General features: G+C 41.0%; 1 protein-coding gene and 1 pseudogene across 2 annotated transcripts; both read right to left on the bottom strand.

The window, feature by feature from the left end:
* Positions 1–12448: 12448 nt before the first annotated feature.
* LOC133903146 (inorganic phosphate transporter 1-2-like) lies at positions 12449–14169 on the bottom strand (annotated as a pseudogene).
* Positions 14170–16377: 2208 nt separating this feature from the next.
* Positions 16378–22397, bottom strand: LOC133903483 (uncharacterized). Of its 2 annotated transcripts, none has more exons than XM_062344884.1 (14): positions 21900–22397; positions 21750–21827; positions 21594–21649; positions 20780–20899; positions 20569–20639; positions 20183–20276; positions 19896–20105; positions 19198–19449; positions 18953–19061; positions 17329–17396; positions 17169–17238; positions 17016–17090; positions 16850–16955; positions 16378–16758 (listed from the first exon to the last, which is right to left on the bottom strand). In XM_062344884.1, exons 1-14 carry the CDS (start codon positions 22275–22277, stop codon positions 16742–16744), a joined length of 1704 nt encoding a protein of 567 aa, XP_062200868.1. In that variant the 5' UTR covers positions 22278–22397; the 3' UTR covers positions 16378–16741. The 2 variants fall into 2 exon arrangements, with proteins under 2 accessions (XP_062200868.1, XP_062200867.1); XM_062344883.1 differs by having other exon boundaries at positions 16850–16941; positions 21900–22395.
* Positions 22398–22797: the final 400 nt, after the last annotated feature.

Here is a 22797-nt window from a genome sequence, read left to right as displayed (position 1 = left end):
TAAACTTTGTTAAGAATTTTGGGAAATTTGGGGAAAACTAGTTAAATGACCGTGTGTGCGATGGGAGAAAAAATCATAAGATAATATAGTTGGTTGGGTGATATTGATTCAAAGGTATTGGATGCACACGACCAATGAAAATAAAACCTTGCTCTATACCAACAATAAATATACCACTCCTTCTACTCAATTGATCACAAGAAAGGACATAATCCTGAATGCTTTACAATGAAAAGAGAAGAAATTCACATGACAAGCAAGCATTACCATAGTTTCAAAAAATAAATTCAGATGCACCCCATCCAAACAAGTATGGATTATTTGTTGATACAACATCTCTCATCCAACGAAGTTTCTTGAAATATTAAATCATCTTTTACAGAACTAAACATTACAAATGTGCCTGTGTTTGGTGTTTGGTAGCCTTGATGAAAATCCGGCACCCTAAAATGTAAACAAAGAAATTTAGAAATGATTTACAAGAAAAAAAAATCATGGCATGTGAGTTTGGAGAAGCAAAGACAACAGCATGCAAAAAGAGTGGTGATGACAACTCTAGAAAGGATATCTGTTGGAGTTGAACTGCGCCAATCAGCTGCTCACGCGCCCCTTGCGTTTTTGCTGAAGCTTAACGAAAATCAACAGAGTCCGACTGATGAATAGTGAAATCAGCGAGTTCGTAGAAAACTTATTCAGAGGGAGTTTGCACTGGTTTTTTTGGAGGGGGGGGGGTCATGAACTGATCCCCTCTTTTCGTTTTTTTTCTATTTATTAAGCACTTTGGCTTGTTCACTACTCGCCCGGTTACACAAACGTGAACCGGATTTGCTGGCCACATCGTGCGCCATCCCCTCCTCTCTCCGTCTGCCCAACTGAACTTCAGCTTTCGCCGCCTGCTGGAGCTCAACCATTTGATCAAGATTGTTGGACACACACATATACTCAGCCATGATGGCACATACATGATCACACACATGCACACCTACACACCTAAGGACATAGGCACACTACAAATCACCCCCTTAGACATGTCCTGCTTAACCTTCTAAAATCTCCTTAATGCCCAGCTACTGTCTCATCTCAACGAGCCGCCCTAGTGGCTTTGTGAGAATATTAGCCAGCTGACCATCTGTGCCCACATGCTCCATCTCCATCTTTCCTTCAGTGATGCAGTCTTGGATGAAATGGAACATTGTATCGATGTACTTGGTTTGGCCATGGTGCACAGGATTTCGGCTTAGCTCAATTGTAGACATATTGTCCACCTTCAACTTGAACCTGCCATGATTCTTGCCAAGTAAATCTGCAATGAGCCGTGATAGCCATATCCCTTGACAAGCTGCAATTGCAGCAACCATATATTCAGCCTCACTGGACTACAAGGCAACTATCTTCTGTTGTTGTGAATTCCAAGTAATAGGGTTTCCTCCAAGCAAGAACACCCACCCACCAGTGCTCTTTCTATCATCCAAATCACTAGCCAGGTCACTATCACTATATCCCACAAGATCTAAACCCTCCCGTCTACCTTTTCTAAAAATGCAGCCATATTTGACAGCACCTTGATCATACCTTAGAATTTGTTTGACTGCTGCTTTGTGCTGAGCAGTGGACGTCTCCATATATCGGCTTACAACTCCAACATCATAGGCTATATCTGGTCTTATATTCACCAGGTATCTCAAACTCCCAACAATGCTTCTGTATTCTGTAGGATCAACAAATGAGCCACTGCCTTCCTTTGTTAGTTTCATATTTGCCTCCATTGGAGTTGTTGAAGGATTACACCTTGACATCCGAGGTATTTGCAATATTTTCTTTGCATAACTACTCTGGCATAAGGTGATGTCATGTGCTTCTTGTTTCACCTCAATTCCTAAATAGGAACTCAACAAGCCCAAGTCACTCATTTTGAATATTGAACACATCTCTTCTTTGAACTCTGCAATGCTTCCAGTATCTGACCCTGTAATGATAAATTCATCCACATATAAACCAATTAGCAGAATCTTACCAGCCTTCTATCTTCCGTAAATGGCATGTTCAGTTGGATTATGAACAAAACCAAGTGAGTACAGATGTGCATCCAATTTCTTCAATTTTAGCACTCAATTCTAATGACTTGGGCTGACAAAGTGTCACGTCCCAAATGCTAATCATGTGATTAAGCATTCATAGTCATCATGGCATTATGTTTATGCGTATTAATTTGATAACTTGAGTTTAAATATATGTCAAAAGTACTTGGAGATAGTTTAGAGCCCTTTAGGAAAATCCTAAATGCCTTGGAGATGAAGAAGAATAGAAAAGGGGAATAGAATCAAGTTTTTAGCACAAGACCGCCCTCACGTAGGCTTGCTATGTGGGCTTTTCATGGTCTGACCGACACTTCCCGCGAACTGACCGCCATAGCTCATAGGCTCCACTTAAGCAAGTTGGCCAACCCTCTCTCACTCACTCTCTCTCACACACTCACTCTCACTCACTCCTTCATCCACACCAAGAGAGAGACCACCTCGACTCCCACAACAATTGGAGATCGACAGAGGGGACTTCCTCGAGCTCATCTCCTTCACCCTCGTTGTCGATGAAGTTTCCACGCGAGTTCATCCACCTCAAGCCCCAAACCACCCCGGAGCCCGTTCTCTGAATCGGAGCTTCCCCGGAGTGATCCCCTTCAATAGAAAGCTTTCCTACACTAAGGTGAGGTATCCCCTACCGATTCTCCGTCATTCCCAAGCTCGAGTCGATCCCCATGTCGTATGGACCCAAGCTTAACCCTAGCTTGGGTTTATCCATGAGGTATTTTGAGTTTAGCTTGATGAATATTGTTCAAATCACTTTAGAAGCACTTCACTAGTCACATAAAACATTTTGGTACCCTTCATGATTGAAGGCCTCACCGAAGCCTTTGTTGATGACCTCACAAAGGTGTTGCCGGCAAGGTCTCACGGTTTGACCGTCGACTAGCTCGATCTGACCAGCAGTTAAGAAAATCAAAACCCCAATTTAACCCATAGTCAGGAGTCAGACCGTTGTTGGCTGGTCTAACCACAGAACCTCGTGGTCTGACCACCAGCCAATCTGGTCTGACCGCCAGAGGCCAAAACTTTCTACACACTGGCAGTCTGATCACCACTTCAACACAGGTTTGACTGCCAACCACTTAAAGCTATATGCACTTAGGTTGTCTTATCCGGGTTTTACAGTTCGAAACCCTAATCATTTGTAGGTATTTTGCAAAGTTTTTGAAACGTGGCGCTCTATTAATTTTCAAGCATGCATCATATGCACACTTTTTCATCGTTTGATTATTTTTGCAATGCATTCTTAATTTGTTTAGAGAGCGTTACGCCGACAATCCAAGCGAGTGAAGGTGACACCAATCTACTGGAGTTATGTGAGTGTTGCACCGGGATTATCAGACAAGCGCTAGAGTAGCAAGGCAAGATTCTAAGCATACTCAACCTACTACTTTGGATCTCGTATTGTACAACTTGATAAATTACGCTTTATATATATTTGTATGAGTAGTGAGTTCATTGTCGGGTTTAGATGGGTAGAACCTATGTTGATGAATTGCATTACCTCTACCTTAAGTTGTTGATTATTCATATCCTTGTAGCCTTGATAACATTATTGATGTCTACCTTACAAGTTTGTTCGATAAGCTTAGCAATGCTTAGGTCGTAGAAGTTGAGCAATGATTCGACCATTGTTCGTGAGCTTAGGGCTTACTTATTTTTTACAAACATAATGATAATAATGTGGGTTGTATGAGATGTGAGGATGAGGCGAGATGTGGGTCGTGCTAAGGGTAGGTCGGAAGAGGAGTCTGGATGTCATAGACCACTTGTATCGTTTAAGCACCGTCCATTGGTGCTATTGGCTTTAGCACTTCCTGTACAACCACATATTTGGATAATGGACGAATGAGTTGAGTATCATACATTGTGCTGACGCTTGCCTTGCGGTCCTATGATATGTAAGAAAAATAAAACAGAAGCAAGGTGGCGGGGAGCAGGAGGTGTCCGAGACACGCTCACGATAACCCCGGTGCTATAGGGATATATGCAAGAGGGTAGTTCTGGATATGAGAAAGATTGTCTCGGGAGCCAAGAGGATGAACTTAGGTTATGTGGGTAAAGTTGTACCCCCTGCAGGATGTAAGAATAATTCAAATTACCGCGTTCTCGTTCATGAGCATGCTTTTGTCCATCCGCATCGGTCGTAGAGTCGCGAATGTGGGATGTTGTGGTATGGCATGTTGGGTTATGGTTGAGCTGGTTCTATTTACATATATGCTTATTATGGTTCCAGTACATATATTCTTGTAATAATTATGGGATACAATGATACCTGCGGTTAAATATAGAAGCTCACATGTGTATGTCAAGTTGCATTTCGTTTATGAAATTTACTTAACCATGTGATCGATTCCTTGATAATACCTCAATGCATTTTCCTTGGAGTCGAGCTATTATATGTACCCATTACGGGTCAAGTCTTTCGAGTACCTTCGTACTCACGCTGCTCTTTCAGGTTCTACCAGTGAGGAGGAGCTCATGTTTTGCTATTTCATACCCGCTGATGTAGGTGGTGAGAATGAGTAGTGCAAACTACTCATGTGGTGTGCTTTTGGGTGGAGCCTAAGGACATATGGCTTCACCTAGCTTTTGGTGTTGATAAGTGTTACTTTTTCACTGCGTAGTTTCTCTAATCTTTTGTTGTAAATTGTTGTAAATATTTGAATACTTAAGAACTTGTAATATTATTTAATTACTCGCTCTTTCTTAAGCTTTGTTGTGATGCTATATGTTGTATATGCATGTGTTCCGATCTTAGGCACAAAACACGTGCCGGGACTGCCAAGATGGTATTCCGGTTAATCATCATGATCATGATTAAGCAAATAATTATCCTGATGATTAATTGAAATACTATTTAGATGGCTCCTCACACAAAGCCTAGTGGCTGTTGTACATATACTTCCTTGGATAAATCTCCAATTAGGAACACCGGTTTTATATCCATATGGTGTACTTGCCAGCCACCATGTGCTGCCAAAGCTATCAGCACTCTTGCTGACTCCATACGCACCACACGTGCAAAAAACTTCTTCAAAGTTCACTCCTTTACGTTGAGCATATCCTTTAGCCACAAGTTTAGCCTTGTGTATGATTACATTTCTATTAGGATCTTTCTTCAGTTTGAAAACCCATTTCAGATTGATGACTTTATGTCCCTGTGGAAGTGCAGCTAGTTCCCAGGTTTTGTTATCCTTGATGGATATCAATTCCTCTTCAATTGCCTGGTTCCAAACTCCTTCATTGAGTGTTTGATCAACACTCAGTGGTTCCTCCACAAGGCACATATACACTTGTTCTTCAGTTTCAGAGGCAAGTTCATCCGACAAATGCATTGGTTCAGTGTTGTTGTAGATGCACCCAACCATCCGGTACCAGAGTGGATTTCCCTTCGTATCCCGGGATTCTCCAGTGGGTGTTGTGACTAAATACATAGCCAAAGGTGTTGGCACTGCTTGCGACGCTTGTTGATGAATCCCTATCGACACACCAGGAGGTACTGTAGCTCTCCTAGCATGCCAGTAGAAGATGTGTTTTGTTGTTGTCCTCCGCCCGTGTTGTCAATATTCTGAATTGTGGCATCCTCATACAAGTAGTGCACTATAAAAGTGTCAGAATTAGCTAGAGTTGAGCTCACATTCGTTGCCTCCCCTTCTCTTCTTCAAATAAAACATCCCAGGTTACATATCTTCTTTGCAATTGGATCAAACACATGGTAAGCCTTTGATCCATCTTCATCCCCCGAGAAGCACTGTTGCAACTGACATGTCTAAAAGTTTAGACTATCCTGGCCCAAGTTTCTTCTTATGTGCAAGGCAACCAAAAGTTTTAAATAGTGTACCTTTGGTTTCTTCCTCAGTAGGGCCTCATAGGGGTTTTGCCTTCAAGTGATCGAGTTGGCACCCTATTGAGCATATACACAGTCGTCTTTACAACTTCATCCCAAAACTCCCCAGGCACACCTCTGCATTTGAGCATGCATTTGTCCATCTCAACCACTGTGCAGTTCATGCACTCAACAACTCCATTTTATTGAGGTGAATATAGAGCAGTGGTATACCTCTTGATTCACTGCTCATCACAGAAGCAACTGAACTCAATTGAGTTAAACTCACCACCTCTATCTGTGTGAAATGCCCTCAGTCTGATATTTGCCACCCTTTATGCAGAGGCTTTCACTTTCTTGAATAACTTCAGAGCTTCATATTTGACCTCATCACTTCAATCCACATAAACCTACTGAAGTCATCAACTATCATAAGAAAGTATTTGTTTCCACTTGGTGTTGCAGGAGTGATTAGGCCACAAAGATCCCCATGCACCAACTCTAGCTCTTGTTTTGCTCTATATGCAAAAGCTTGAGGAAAAGGTGTCCTGGTCTGCTTTCCTATTACACAATTTTGACAAAACTGCTCTGCATACTTTATCTTAGGCATACCTTGAACCATCTAAAGCTTCCCTAACTTTTCAAGTGTGTGAAAGTTTAGATGTCCATACCTCTCATGCCGTGTCCAAGCTTGATTAGCTCCTTTTGTCAGCAGACATACATGTGTTGTCAGATTGAGGTTCATTTTGTACATCCTATTGTCGGACAGAGCCAGCAATCTCCTTTCTTGATCATAGATCTCCATGAACCCATCTTCAAATCACCACCTTGCAACCTCTCTCCTCCAATTGTCTCATGCTGATGATATTGTTCTATAGCTGAGATATGTAATACACTTATATCAGTGCTCGGTGATCCTCATTCCGTCACTAGAGAGTGACAATGCCTTTGTCGTAGATCTTCACCAATATATCGTCGCCGAGCATCATGGTGTCATTCACCGATTTGTCTAGAGACGTGAAGGCGGCGCTATCAGTGGTCATATGGTTACTAGCACCGGTGTCTAAGTACAAAGTTGGACCCTGTTCCTCCTTCCAAAAATACATTTAATTTTTGTCTTCCATACCTAGACGTCAAATATTTATCTTTCTTACATTAACCGTTGGGTTTGTCTAGAGGGTGCGCCGTCTGCTGCACTTCACCTACTACATCGGCTTTCTAGAGAGGGTGCACCACCGTCTACCATGGAGGTCGCCTCCGTCGCTCTTTCTTTACACCAACGTACTATACGAGAATTGTTTTCACCCCCTCACAAATCGGTCACCATCTCGATTCTCCTCACAATGTTGCTATGGACGGTAAACTTTGGATGATACGGTCCTCTTCTCCCTTCTGAAATTATATGATTATGTTGTAAATTTCGTGAATACAAATCTCTCTTTTTTTATGTTATATTTTTTGTATTTCTTTATATTGCTATATTCTAGATTGATTTTACATGTGTGAAGTACATATGCAGTTGCTAGTTTTGCAACCATAAGTGGACCTACTCAATACTTGAACTTTGGTTGCACCCCTTCTTTAAGGGGTTCACTGGCCCGCCCTTCTGTTCATCGTGCTGTCATGCAGGACGTACCTAAGAATTCGAGAGCCCTCTGCTAACTGTGAAATTAGGCCTTGATTTCTAAAAATTAACAATAACCAAAATGTTTGTTCATATTTATGTTACTATGACATTATAAACATAGTTTTTTTTCTTGCAATCACGTGTTCATGCTGAAAGTAGGTCTTCAAATTGTTATCTTAACTTCTTGTGTTACGGTAGAACTAAGCAGGACTTATACAACTTTGATTTAGAAAAGCTCCTTTATGTCAACGCAGAATCATTTTCCTAATTTTAGAAGATATGATTAGAAAATAAAGCACCAGTCATTTGTACATATAGAAGAAACAACAACAATAGCAAGTATTATTTGAGTTCAGCTTCTTATGCGATTTGAATGGGCCTGCAAAATGAAGATGCAGTAATAGTGCTGATGGCGGCTAATAGGGTTGGGTTGAGGAAGATGAAGTTGAGGCAAAGGTAGGAGGGGTCTCTCAGCCCTTGACTCAAATCTGGAGGAAGTTGAGGACATTTTTCGGATGTATTTTGGTGGCCTAATTTGTGACTGATGCTTAAGGGCACGTCCAATGCGGTAAGCTTGGAGAGGTGCTTATTGAAAAATCATGATTTTTTTGCCCTGTAAGATAGATAATAATGTGCTTATTATGCGCAGCGGTGCTTTCTTAGGCACCGACGTGTGATAATTGCTTGTGTGTTTTTTAAGTTTGCGATACCATCTAATCTAGCACATATGTAAGAAGATGTGGTTGCATTGGCGATTTAGTCTCCTAGATAGATGCTTGATTATATGACACACCACACTTTCTTAAGCACTTTGTGTATTCTATATGCCTTACCTCCATTTGGATGCAAGAAATTCTCTTAAATCCTACATGACTTTAGTTGTTTGACGGATTTATACTTCCACACAGGGTCGCCATTGTGCCATCTTTTCATATGCTTTTTTTAGGTCTTTCCGTCATTTTTCTTTTCTATCAACCCCGTTAAGGCCCAGTTTGAATCGCAAGGCACCCACAGTTTTGTTAGCGGTGTTTAGTCACTCGTACAACTTTAGTTTGTTAACATCTTATCCTTCTGGCTCATTTATGGCGTACATATTTTTTATTTATTTATGAGTGAATTATATAAAACTATAAGTATTATATCATTTTTAACATAAAATTATAAGTATCGTGTCTAATAACATAAAATTACAAGTATTGTACACTAATTTTATACAAAATCCGATTTTAATTAGATTCACCCAAAAAATAGTCTTATATTTCTTCAAAATTCTTAGAATTTTTTATGTGTTCCATAATCTATGTGCAACCAAAAAGAGCTTATGTATAATTTAAACTAAAATTCTCTAAACAAACTACTTTTATAACTCCTAACAATTGTTAGGACCTCAAATAAAATTTTAAAAATATAAAAAAATCACTAATATTCTTCTTATATGATGAAATAATTTCTAAAGCTATTTTTAGCCCTAGGTTATATGGTGAAAAAGGTGAGTTCCTTTGTAAGTATATAAATGGAGCATTACAAAAGAACTCACTTTTTTACCATATAACCTAGGCTTACAAATAATTTTAGAAATTATTCCATCATATAAGAAGAATATTAGTGAATTTTTGCATATTTTTGGGATTTTATTTGAGGCGCTAACAATTATTATGAGTTATAAAAGTAGCATTTTGGAGAATTTTAGTTTAAATTATATACAGTATTTTTCGGTGAGTCTAATTAAAATGGGTTGCATATGAATTATGGAACACGTACAAAAAAAATTAGAATTTTTTGAGAAATGTAAGACCATTTTTGGGTGAATCTAATTAAAATCGGGTTTGTGTGAAATTAATGCATAATACTTATAGTTTTGTATTACTATTCATAATATTTATAGTTTTATATTACAAATGACATAATACTTATAGTTTTATGCAATTCACTCTTTATTTATCAACATTCGCCTAAGGCTAGGTGACTAATTTCCCTACCGTCAAAGTGTGATAAAACAAACTTAGACAATGATACGTGGCAAAGTTAGTTATGAACCAGGCATTTCCTTAAATTCACTACATAAAAATATAGTGATTACAAGATGTAATCCGCACTACCTAGGGTAAACTAATGCCCAATTCTTTAGTTCCGTTTGCATACGTGATAGGAGTACAGGGCACCAACCGGCCAGCATGTGGCAGGAATACAATTTCCGTCCGGCCATTTCGCAGTAGCGACACCAGAATAGAGCCCCAAGAAGCCAACAAATTGCAGTTTTCCGTGACAGATTCGAAGAAGCAAAGAGCAGGAAAGAACATACCAGACAAACTAATAGCACAAACAACTTTCTTATAGTACAATTTACATTTGATCTTTGACCAAACTGCACAGATAAAACTCTTTAAACATTAACAACAATCAGGGCTCATTTGGAATGCAGTAATTTTATGTGAATATGTGGGAATCGGACTGTTTCCCATGAAATTGCTGCAAATACCTGGGAAATTCATGCGTTCCAAACATGCCTTAAGAAAGATATCGAAGAAATATACACAAATTAATGGTACAATCTTCATATCAAATTTACATTTAGCACTACATTTCACACGTTCACAAGACAAGTATCATAAAATAACAAGCAACATGCATACTAGTGTAACAGTGTGGATCAGATTTTACAGTTCTTTTTCCTGCAATACCTCAACGTGACATGAGCTTGAAAGAGATTAAAAATCTGTTTTGTTTATATATATACACACACATATATATATATTCTACACAAGAATAATTATTCTACACCAGCGGCCTTATATATACCCACCCAGCGCGGACCGGTTCATAGATCCACTCGATTACACGCCGCTCTGCAGCGACCCGCGTGACACGCGCATGTGTCACCTGACCCACCAAAGTGCCCCGGGTCACGACCCTTGTGTCGCTGGGTTCCAATGATCCTAGGACATGGACATGTGGGGCCCACGATGGCCGGTCAGCCTGAGTATGAGTACACACAAAATGATTCGGTATTCGGATTCTTGCGTGTGGACAATAAGAATGCTAAAAATACTTTTAGGAAAATATGTGCAGTAATATGTTGGTTCATACAGCCGACTAGTGCGCCGACTAGTGCTATTCAAATAGGACTGTCGGGCCAGGTCAGCACGAACCTACAGGCCCATTTGATGTAACCCCTCATATCATACCAGCTCACGTGTCACGCCCTTATTTTACGGCACGGTCCGTTAACCCTCGTGCCGTGTTGGATAGCTTAGGCATGGTTGTGGCTTGGTAGAATGGTAGGCGCAGCTGAGCACGGTGCAGCCGGCTCAGTTGGTCCAGCAAAAAATAGTTATAAATTTAAAAAATTAAAAAATAGATTAAAATGAGCTTGATTGATTAATTACCTCGTTAAAAATATTTTTATTAGAAGAAAAAAAAAGAGTACAACATATTCTCCTAGACAAGCCGGGCTAAATCTAGCTGGACCGAGGCATGCCCAGTTGTGTTGTGCCCATGTCAGCCCGAATTAGACCGTGCCAGCCCGTCGTACCGCGCGCTTAACCCAAACATAGTTCGTGTCGTGCCTAGATCATACCTACAGTATCATACTTAGATCAACCCATTTGAACAGCACTATTGTCGACTGGTGGCTAGCTTTTCTCGATGAAGCACACTTGGTTAGTGAAAGCCTTATGTTCTGACAGTGATTAAGATATTACACCCTTATTTCACTACACGCACCAAGGGTTCCGTAGGGCAATAAAAACACTCTTTTTCTCTCTCTGTATTTTGCATAAATTTTTTTCTATGAAACCGGAAGGGAGTAAAATGCATCATTACAATAAAAAATAATAGTCGCCATACTTGTATATGTCATACCTTCCAAATCCAGCACACCTTGTGTCGATGAGTGTAATGGTTGCTATGCTATCATGGAGTGTATGCTTGTAGCTAGAAACTAGTAATTGTTAATTGCTGGAATTTGTTAGAAAAGCACAGATTAACATGAAAACAATGGTAAGTATTTGTGTTTTGAATAAAATTACTGATAATTACTAACACTACTGAACAAAACTACTAACACAAACTACTAAACAAATTTACTATGCTTAAAATTACTAAACAACTACTAACACTATTAAACAAACTACTGAACCAAAACTACTACACTATTGAACAAAAATATTGATACTACCGGCAACTATTAATAGCTGCTGATGCTACTAACAAAAACTATTGAACAATTTGACTATGACTTCAAACTATTAAACAACTTCTAATAATTACTGAACAAAACTACTGACGCTACTGAACCAAACTACTGAAAATTTTACTATAACTTGAAACTATTGAATAATTACTGACACTACAGAAAAAAACTATTGAATAAAATTTACTATGCTTTAGAACTATTGAACACTACTGAGTAACTACAGAATTACTACTGAACTATTAAATAATTACTTACAGCTATTAAACAACTTAATAATGACTACTAACAATACTAAATAATTTTTATAACTTAAAACTACTAAACAAAACTATTGAAGAACCTAAATCATATTAGATTCACCCGCCTAGCTCCACCTGACTGAGTCCACCGTGACCTGACTGAGCACATACATACAAAAATCAGCTCGCATGCATACATAAAAAAAAAACACATCGGCTTGCATGCTTCTGCCATTGAAAAAGCCATATATCAATACCCCGCATACAAAAAGCCATGCATCAATGCCAACATCAGTACCACCATGCAAAAAAAGAAAACGGCCCGCATCAGTACCACCTAACAACGACAACACATGCAGAGAAAACCGCACCAGCAGTACCGACCTGGGCGTAGAGCTAGAAGTTGAACAGGCTATATCGAACTTGGGTGTAGAATAGTTATTTTACATATAGGATATATGTATATCTAAGCGCCTATCGCTTGAAGAGATATATATCCTTATATCCTGGGCGTAGAATAACTATGGCTTCTAGCTCTACATCCTTGAACTCCGGCACGAGCAGCGTCATGATCATGCCAAGGAAGTTGGTGCCGGCGAGAACGAACAGCGCTTTGCGGATGCCGATGCCGGCCGAGTAGCCGGCCTCCGGCTTGTGCGGGTCCTGCACGGCGTACAGGAACCCGAACACGCCTATGATGGCGCCAGCCTTCCCTGCAGCGGCCGAGATGCCGCAGCGACCGATGATGTCAATGAAGGCGACGTGAACCAGTAGCCCGGGATGGTGCCGCAGAGCGCGATAAGCGCCTGCGTGCGATGCGGAACACCTCCTCGACGGCGTTCATGGTCTTGGCCGGCGGGATCCACGGTGGATAAAAATTTATCGATAAAATTTTTTTATCGGAAGTTAGTGATAAACAGAATTATCGGATTTATCAGAATTTTATCGACGATAGACAAAAAATTTCGGATAAAATTTGAAAAAAAAGGCTCAATCTATTTGAAAAATCACATAGATTGCATCTAAATCATTTGACATAAAAAATAACACATAAATGAATTAGGATTGAAGGGGTGGTCTGGCGGCTTGCGGGCCCACATTTTCTTGCTCGTGTGTTGGATCCGGAAATCAAAAGACGTTAAATTTAAAAATTACCGAAATTTTTGACCGATAAGTAAATTTACCGGCTCCCGCCAATAAATAGGATTATCGGGTTTATTGATTTTTTTTCGACGATAAATTTTTCACGGTCATCCACCCGACCTTGGAGAAGATGTCCTTCTGGAACAGGTTCTGGCTGTAGAAGGCGATGTCGAGCAGGAACCACGTGCTGGTCGTGGCCAGGAGGTGGATCCCGTGCCGGCGCAAGAACGAGAAGAGCCCCCACTCGTTGCCAGAGCTTGCACCGCTTGCGTCGGCGCGGTCCGCGTCCTCCTCGATCTCCTTGTTGAGCACCTTGGACATGTCGGCCGCGGCCTGCTTGGCATTGCGCGCGATCAGCGCGGTGTAGTGCGCCGTCTCAGGCATCTTCATGCGCCAGTAGTAGGTGAGAGCGGCCGGGATGGTGCCGAACATGAGGATGATGCGCCACACGTAATCGGCCTCCGGGACAAGCGACGCCGCGGGGTTGTCCTGGTACGACGGCGCCGGGTACGAGTTGCGGACGCCGCCGGACACCACAAGCGCCACGATGGCGCCGAAGAGGATGCCGAAGCCCTGCATGGCGAACACGGCGGCGATGAACGCGCCGCGGGTCCTCTTGTTGGCGTACTCGGACATGATGGTCGCCGACAGCGGGTAGTCGCCGCCGATGCCGACGCCGAGCCAGAACCGGAAGAAGCAGAGCGTGGCGATGACGCCCTTGGCCGTGTGCCCGAACGAGAGCCCCGACGGGACGGAGCACAGCACCATGACGATCAGCGTGAAGCCGTAGACTCTCTTGCGGCCGAGCTTATCGCCGAGCCGGCCGAAGAAGAGCTGGCCGCCGACACGTTGGGCGGCAGACTGCCGGGGTTGGGCCTGTTGGGCTCGGTGTAGTAGAGGTGGCCGAGCAGCTTAGAGACGAGGGAGATGCAGAACAGGTCGTACGCGTCAGTGAAGAAGCCCATGCCGGCGATCACGATGGCCAAGAAATGGTACCACTGCGTCTTCGCCTGGTCCAGCGTCGTCAGAACGTTGAGCTGCTTGCCCGCCATGGTCGCAGCCTCCTCTCTTTCGCCGCGCCGGTGTGTGCGCTACACGGCTAGCTAGCTCCTCGTGCTCGCCGAGCAGCAGCAGCTGCAATGCAATGCAATTATATAGAAGCTTACAGAGGGATTTGTCACTTGCTTCAGAGTTGGTAAGTGCAGAGCCCAAGCTGAAGTGTTTGTTGCAAAACTAGAGTCTCATGTTGTTGCCTTCTTTAGGGACATACAGTAATTATTGAAGAAATCCTAGTCATACAGTAATTAAAATTGCACCTTGAGAAGGATATTTTTGTGATCCTATCATTATCAATGGTTAGATGGATAGGATTAGTGAGCAGTTGCATGCACGATCATAACTGATACTCCAATGCAGCAATCAAATGTTGCAGGTAACTAAAGATGCTATTTTTGCTAGTTATTTCAATGTGACTGCGCAGTAGGTAATAAAAAATCATCTTGCCAAGACCATGGAAAGGAAGTACAGATCACCTATACTTTCGTGAGCAAAATAACCTGCAAAAATTGTTGCAGAGAACTGCAAATAGTGAATCTAAAGTGTATATATTCTGAAGAACAAAAGGTGAGCTGAATGGAATGACTAGAGAACTGTATGCACCAGAAATTCATTACCAACTACTGCTACACATTTTTCAACACAACTGCACTCATGCAATTAACATTACATTTATCAGAATTACTATGATCTTCTAACCAAAACATAGACATGGAACAAATCAAGAATTGCTCACATTGAGAGGGAGAGAGGAGATTGGAAAGGAGACTTCAGAGCTTAACACAACGATGGAAAAATATGGAACAACACTGTCGAATTCTCGTCACTAAATAGCCAAGGTTTGATACTAGGAATATGTCTCATCCTCTTGCTTATTTAGCATCATCTGGGCCTTGTTTAATCCTAGTCAACTACGCCCAATGCCGTGTTTCATGTATCCTAACTAGTTAGCTTCTGTGCACTAACTTGCAACGCCCACAGCAAACGCCATCTTATTATTTCAAACAAGGATTCCGTTTTCATGCTCCTGCAGCGTGTGGTCAGAACCGTCCGATCATAATCTTGCGGCTGTCGATTGGGCCTTTGCTAATACCTGACGAAGTGGTTGTTCATGTGCGAGCGAATATGCTGTGCCGGGTTGACTTGCATACTCATCAGTAGGCCTCGGGAAAAAGAGAAAAAAAGTTGCCTACTCATCAAAATCTGTCGATTGCAAAGTCAAATTCCCAATAGCTTGTGATTCTAATTAACAGCTTGTGCTAAGAGAAATGCTTACTGAAAAAAAATAACTGGTGTTTTTCTCGCGGCGTAGGATATACAAGATGCTCATCCGTAGCACCGGTATTTTGATCAGGCATCGGCGCTTAGCAGGTGCTTATACGTCGCCACATGTTTGTCAAGCTATCTAAGCACCTTTAAGAAGAGGTGTTTACATTGAAAGCTTGGCTCTTAGAAGGATACGCGTGCTATTCTTAAGCACTTCTTGCACATTGTACACGACGCACCATCACAATATCAGTTCAAGTGTTGAGCTGGTAAATTTAATCACTGATCATTCCTAAAACGAAAAAAAAAGGAAATGCATCCCTGATCACAGTACCATATAAATAAGGATGCACCTTCTTTTGCTTCTTTGTTTGAACTCGATTTGAACCTTTTCTCAGTCACCAACAACGGCTTGAACAACCAAGATAAAATACCTTTCATATATCTCAGAATTTCTGTCATGGTTATTTACTTATTTGTTTAGCACCTTAGATGTAGTTGGAGGGAAAAACACCTTTGGGATGAGTTGTGTTAGGGATGCAAGTGCTATATTTTTTTAAGTTATTAGGTCGATTCAAAACTCACTCTTTGAACTAAAATTTTACTTCCATCTAAAGTTAAAGAAAAAATAAACTAAATAGTAACCTAGAAATAACTATTAGATATTCACTTATATCATATGCAGACATGTAGTCCATGTTTGAGGATTTAGCTTCTTCAAAGCCTACGAAGCGAGTAGAGAAGTGCATCAACTCTTTAGTTCAAGGGGGCCCGTACTTCCCTAAGCTTTGGCTTCGTAACTTTGAAGCTGAGGTCCTCAAACAAGGCCATAGTTGAATACTTGTTAGGCACCAGTAGTTCATACTGCCACACCAGGACTGCCTCCAATCGGACCAGTTAGTTTGTTTTCTATAATAAGGGTGACACTTGAAATAAAATTAAGTTACGAGTGTCCAATTATGATGCCATTAGAGCAAGACGGCCAAAATTTGTACAAAATGGAATAGCCCATATGAGCAAAACTTGATTACAACATCTAGACATCACTTTTATTTGGTTGCACAAATCAACATGTACAGACAAAACTTCCCTTGCGGAAGGCAGAAGAACGAACGAATGGAATTGACCAACTTAACTAGATACAGATCGAAACATCAACATGGAAACAAGTTACAGCAAACATTAGAATGGTACAGTGTAAGAACTAATGAACTTTGGAACTTAGAACCGTCACATATCAACCAGATGTTCTCTGATAAATGTGCTTTGTTCTTGGATCAACAATCATGCCCCTCCCGCCATTCACTTCCAAATCGTGCCTGCGGGATTAAAGTTCGTAAGTACTGCATTGCTTTCTAGTTCGCACGCCAATGGGCCAAAAGCTGGAAGGTATCGTATAAGGCTACTTACTGAAAGACAAAATCAGGAATTGTAAGTTGTTCGCGTGGTACGTATCTGAACAGCTGCACAAGCCTATCCACATATACAACTTTCTTCCAGACCTAGAAAAGAAATGCTAAAATCTCAAGCGGTAAAGTGAAAAGAGAAAAGTTCTATGGTCTGAACTAGGAGGTACCTCTCCATCTACAAACATCTGCATTCCCAATATAGCTGTTCTCAATCCCAAAGTTGGGTGGAGGACATAAATTGCCTGTTTACAGTAAACGCAATTAGAAGAATGAACTAATTATAAGATAAACAGGATACAAAATATGAACGAGATACTGACATGAAGGTTCCGCTGATGTTTCCGTCCTAGTATTTGTTGTACCCGCTTCATGAATCCAAAATCTGGTTGCCTAGAAATTCAACAAGACGTTCCTTTTTACATTATGGGTTAAATGCAAAGAATAGGAATTTCTTCAGTAACCTATTTATAAGACACTTACGGTTGTAATGATGCTGCAGAGTGCAAATATACAATTGTATATGGCTTCTGAATCAAAGGTTCAAACTCCTACAAACAGAAAGATTAACATGACTTTTCAGAATAATCTTAGAAGAAAAAAACCAAAGCAAGATTTACATGATGCATGAAGCAATACATATGCACTAAAAGAGGGTATGTAGCCAGCAAAATTATAGAAGGCATAGAGCAGACTCTTTCAGTTTCATATTTGCAATATTATTCCTATAAATACATCGAAATATTCTTGATGCTTTTTCTACATATTTCCTTTGTTTTAGTTTTTCTGTAAGATCATTCCTCAATTTCTTACAATTGTGACCTTTAAGATGGCAACAGTACTTGGATTGAGTACCTTTATAAAAGTTTTACAGTTTAAATGAAGGTAACATTTTCTAGCACCAAAGGTATTAGTTATTTTGTGTGTCAGTCCTGCCAACGTGAATGGTATTACTAGACATACCAAGAGTAAAATAGAGTAACTTAAGAGAACTACACTTATGTGCGCAAATTTGCACTTTTTGAGCCCATCTCACAAAACTACACAAACTTTGCCCATACTATCAAATTACACTTTTTAGCTAACATCATTAGTTTGCACTTGTTAGATTGGATGTGAACGGAACTACACCTGTTTCTGAGATGGCATAAAGCTAAGTGAGCACATAAAAAATCATGGTATTTACGTTGAGCTGATTTAACTTCCTAACTCAGCACAACATGTGCATGGTATACTAGACATTCCGATAATAAAATATGCAAGACCAGTATTCCCTTTAAGAGATGGCATAAAGCTAACTGATCCCAAAAACCGTGATATCTATGTCATGCTGATTTAACTTCCAAACTCAAACACCCCATGTAATTTAAGTATACAAAGATAACTACAATCCAAGATTTCAAGACATTTGCATTAAGATATGTTACCATTGGTGCATGGCATAAAACATGTAACATAGCGGCATAAATTCTGGCGGACAATATTTGTTACAGCTGTATTATATTAGGGTGTGTTTGGTTGGTGGGATGAGAGTGGATGGGATATGGCAATTCATCTTTTTGAGATGTTTGATAGAAAGATGGATGGGATATGGTCATCCACTTTGAGGAATATTCGTCATATATGCTGGGTAGAGTGAGCCAGTTTTTTTGGCCGGATGAGACCATTCATCTTGTCTAATCTTGATCATTAGTAAAATGATTAGTGCTAATTAGCATGTTGTATTACCAATTAGTATTTAATATTGTGAGATTATGGTTGATAAGTGTTATAGTGTGTTGATTAGTGTACGATTGTATCAATTAGAGTATAATTAGCGATAATTTATATGTTTTGTTGTAAAATAGTAATTAGCATTGCGAAATTAACGCTGGTAAGTGTTAGTGCGCACTGATATGTATATGATAAAATATTATTATTTGATATTAAGAGATATAATTTAGTTAATTATTCTCATCACATCCGCCCTCATCCCTCCAACCAAATATAAAATTGGTTCATCCTATCCACCCAACCAAACAAACAACTTGGATGGCCTTATCCCTAAAAACAGGGATGGCCATAACCCATCCAACCTTGCCCTCCTACCAAACGCACCATTAATTACCTTCACTACATGCAGAACAAACCGTTCAAGATCAAGGCAGCGAAGAAGAAAGTGTGCGCCAACAACAACCATAACTGGGCGTCCTTCACTATCAACTCCACCACGGTAACTGCAGTTGGTGGAGAACATCAGACTAAGGGCAGTAAAGACACTGGAATGTAAGTCATCACATATGCAGATATACAAGCATCATTAAGCACAAGCAAAGTAGAAGTATAAACCCATAACATGCGAAATATACGTACATTATTTTCATTTCAGCGATCTCTGAAAGATTAAGAGAATTTGCTTTAGCAAGGTATTGTGAATGAAGTGAATATTCCTCTGCTGCAGATAATGAAGGGCAACCAAGATCGCCATATCCAAGTAACCTAGCATAATTAAACCCCTTTTGAGCTTGAGCAGATTTTTCCCACTGCTCCATGCGCCGTAGATCTGGATCTTTAGTTAATGACATAAACGATGGATCCAAATATGAATCCAACTTGAAAGAACTCCTGTAGAATAAAGTAATAAAACACCAAAATGAGTTGATGAAGATCAGACATAAATACCGACTATATGAATATCTCTATCACAATATGTAATACAAGGAATTTTGTAAAGCATACATCAACTGATCAAAGAGGGAAAGAACCCAGAACAAATTACTTGAAAGAACCCAAAACATCAAAGATATTTTGTTGTAAAAAAGGATGATACTTAGATAAATTGATCTGCACAAAAGAGGACCATATAAATCCAATTTAAGCAGCCAACTAAGACCAAAAAAAGGGCATAATAACTAAGCTACAGATCAGCATCAGGTACATAGTTTATCGTTAAAGTTTTAAGGATTATATTGTACAAACTGTAAATATAGCTATCACAAAAAAAGAACATATTTGCATTTCTACCGATAATTATAAAAGCCAGGAACATATGTAGAACATTTTAATATCACCTTTTGAATGCCAATCCAGAATCAGAAAGAGGAAGATCTATAGGAGCTGCAGTCACTGTTCTGTCTACCACACCAGCAGGCAAAGGTCTTATTCTTATTTTCCTTTCATCTATTACCGTCTCACCATTCTCATCGCCAACATCAGCTGGGAGTTTTGATACAGCAATCTCTTCCTCCTGCTTGTCCCGAGGGAAATATAGTGGGAGCAATCTGCAGTGGTTAACTGCTTATAATCAGCAGATGAATGAACAAAAGATGATACAAATTCCGGGTTTCAGTTCAAGTACCGCTTGTATATCTCTGTATCAGATGATGATGTAGTGCAAAAAACAACACCAGATATTTTGCTTTTTTGCTTCTCCAGAAAACGTCTAACAGTTCCTGCAGAGGAAAAATGAATTTACAAAGAATGAAACAACTATCCATATAAAATATTCATGGAGTGACTACAGTAAGAACAGTTCTTTTATACTTTCCACTTTCTACCACTCACTGCTTCATCCTCTAAGTAGGAGTGAGAAATAAGGGGGATGTTGAAAAGTTCCCGTTTGGTTAAAAGTTGTTAGTACCACGGCCAACCTCAATATTTACAGATAGAATATTTTCATTCATGCATAAGAAATAAGTGGAGAGAGAGAGAGAGAGAGAGTAAAAAAGGATTATAAGAACTCACTTATTGCCACGTGAGCAGCTGGTTCACGAGGGTAGTTTTTAGCTTCCGTGTATATGCAACCCATTGCGATGCTAATAAAATAAGCAATGAAAAAAGTTAGTGATAAGATGTGTAAATTTGGAGCGTCTGCAATGTGAAAAGCAAGCATTCAAATATCATTTATTAAACTAAAATTAATAGTAAGCTCTAAGCATCATGACCCTACATGTACCTTTCAAGACCATTCTCAATGAGTAGCTCCAAACAAGACCGGTAGCAGTGACTAAGTGCATTCTCCGCAGCTGTGTGATACTTGACAGCATATTTGGGGCCCACAGTATGGATGACCTTCCTGCATAATCAAATGATACATGCATCTTAGCAATTAGCATAACCGAGAATACATACAACTGGAGAACAGCTAAGTGAATTTGAACGAATTTGTGACTATTCAGCAACTAGCTTCAGCTCTATTAGGCTCTTACTAAAGCTTCAATTAGTATCAAATTTTCATAGAAACTATTGTGCAAACTATTGTGCTAGTTTGAAGTATTCAAGTTAATGGGTTCAACAACAGTGCTTGGTGCTTGAAAATACAAAGTGTGCTGAGATATGAATCTCCAGAGTAGGGTCTGTATGGGGCATGTAAATGTACAATAAAACATAGCAGAGCAGAAAACAAAGAGTACTTTATCAGAAAGATCAATCATCACAGTAGTGCTATGTCAGAATATTCGGAACCAATTTCTTAAACTCGTAACAAATTCAGCTAAAAGGATCCCTATTGTGATTCCATAAGCACAAATGCCTGTGCTGTCCCCCACTGTTCTAGATTTGCAGAAATCCATGAAATTCGGAGCTTTCTAATGAAACTTTTGAGTGGCGCTCATTTACGGTAAGGGCCACAGTTCTTATTGTGAAACCAGAGAACGCACCGATGTTGCAGCTTGACTCTTCAACAGTGTTTCGGGATCTTTGCACACACTTACATTGACTTTCCACACGGACCAACAAGTGAAAACACAAATAACATAGAACCAACTTACCTTGCGGGCAGATCATAGGCATTGGTCATCTTTGCCATCCCAGTTCGGCACCCACCCTGCAAAACAATAGACCAAAAGACAAATGATGCTTAACAGTCTCCACCAGCACCAATTGAACAAACCTCTGAAAAGCCCAATCTGATTTTCAAACAGTACCAAGGTGGCGCATTCCTCCGCGAGCCCTGACCCAGCTGCGGCGTGCAGCCCGGGACTACTGTGCGCTTCGTCCAAGCTCTGCACTAACAAGAGTTTAGCCCCACAATTCTGCCCAATTCCCAACACTGATGTGAGAAGGGAGACCACGACCTCGTTGGTGGAGTTGACGACAGCGTCAACCTCGAGGTTCCAGGGGTGGCCGCGCCAGAGGTAGATCCTGGAGTTGATCTCCTGGTCGACGGGGAAGCGCGAGGCGCCGCCGCGTCCGCCGGCGGCGGCATCGTCGCCGGTGAGCGGGTCGGAGAAGGAGAGGAAGGCGGACGCCGCGGGCGGCTCCGGTCCGCCCTCCGCGGACGCCTCGTCGGTGGCGGCGGCGAAGGTGGACGCGGGGAAGATGCGCTGGTCCGGGTCGCTCCAGCGCGGCACCTGGTCCAGCATCACGGCCGGCTCGACGCCGCCCACGCTGGGCGCCATAGCGCCCGCGGCCGCTGACGCAGACGCAGACGCCGCCGGCGAGCGCGGCTGCATGGAGGCGGGCGGACTTGATCGGAAGTGGATAGGCGAAGGCGGCAGCGGCGGCGAGGAGGTGATGAGGTCAGGTCAGAACGTTGAGTGGGGGACGCGAGGAGGAGATGGAGAGGGGAGATCGAATCGAGTGTCCTTTCGTTCGTGACACGTGGGACCACGAGTTCCGGTAGACCCACATTGTCAGTGGACTATTCGTCGTCCGATGGGTCCCAACGCGCGTGCGTGTAGCAGTTCGAAGCCGTGCTGGATTAGCACACTGACGCGCGGGTTCGTGCATTCGGTTGGGGATCATCGCAGGCGTGGCGGGTACCGTGCTGGGTGTGATTTGTTTGGACTGTATACGTATTATGGGGAATCGGATTAAACTGAGTTATATTTACAGTAAAGAATAGTGTTTAGTTGATTTTAATTATTTAGATAAGTTAATCTAAGTTTTTATTTAGTAGATTAAATTTAAGATTATATGAGCAGATTTAAGAGTTGATATTATAATTGATTTACAGTATAAAGTGATTTTTGG

This window comes from Phragmites australis, chromosome 21 (assembly GCF_958298935.1).
Source record: "Phragmites australis chromosome 21, lpPhrAust1.1, whole genome shotgun sequence".
NCBI lineage: Eukaryota > Viridiplantae > Streptophyta > Magnoliopsida > Poales > Poaceae > Phragmites > Phragmites australis.
Note: the sequence above shows the minus strand (reverse complement) of the source record. Positions and strands in the feature narration are given on the sequence as shown.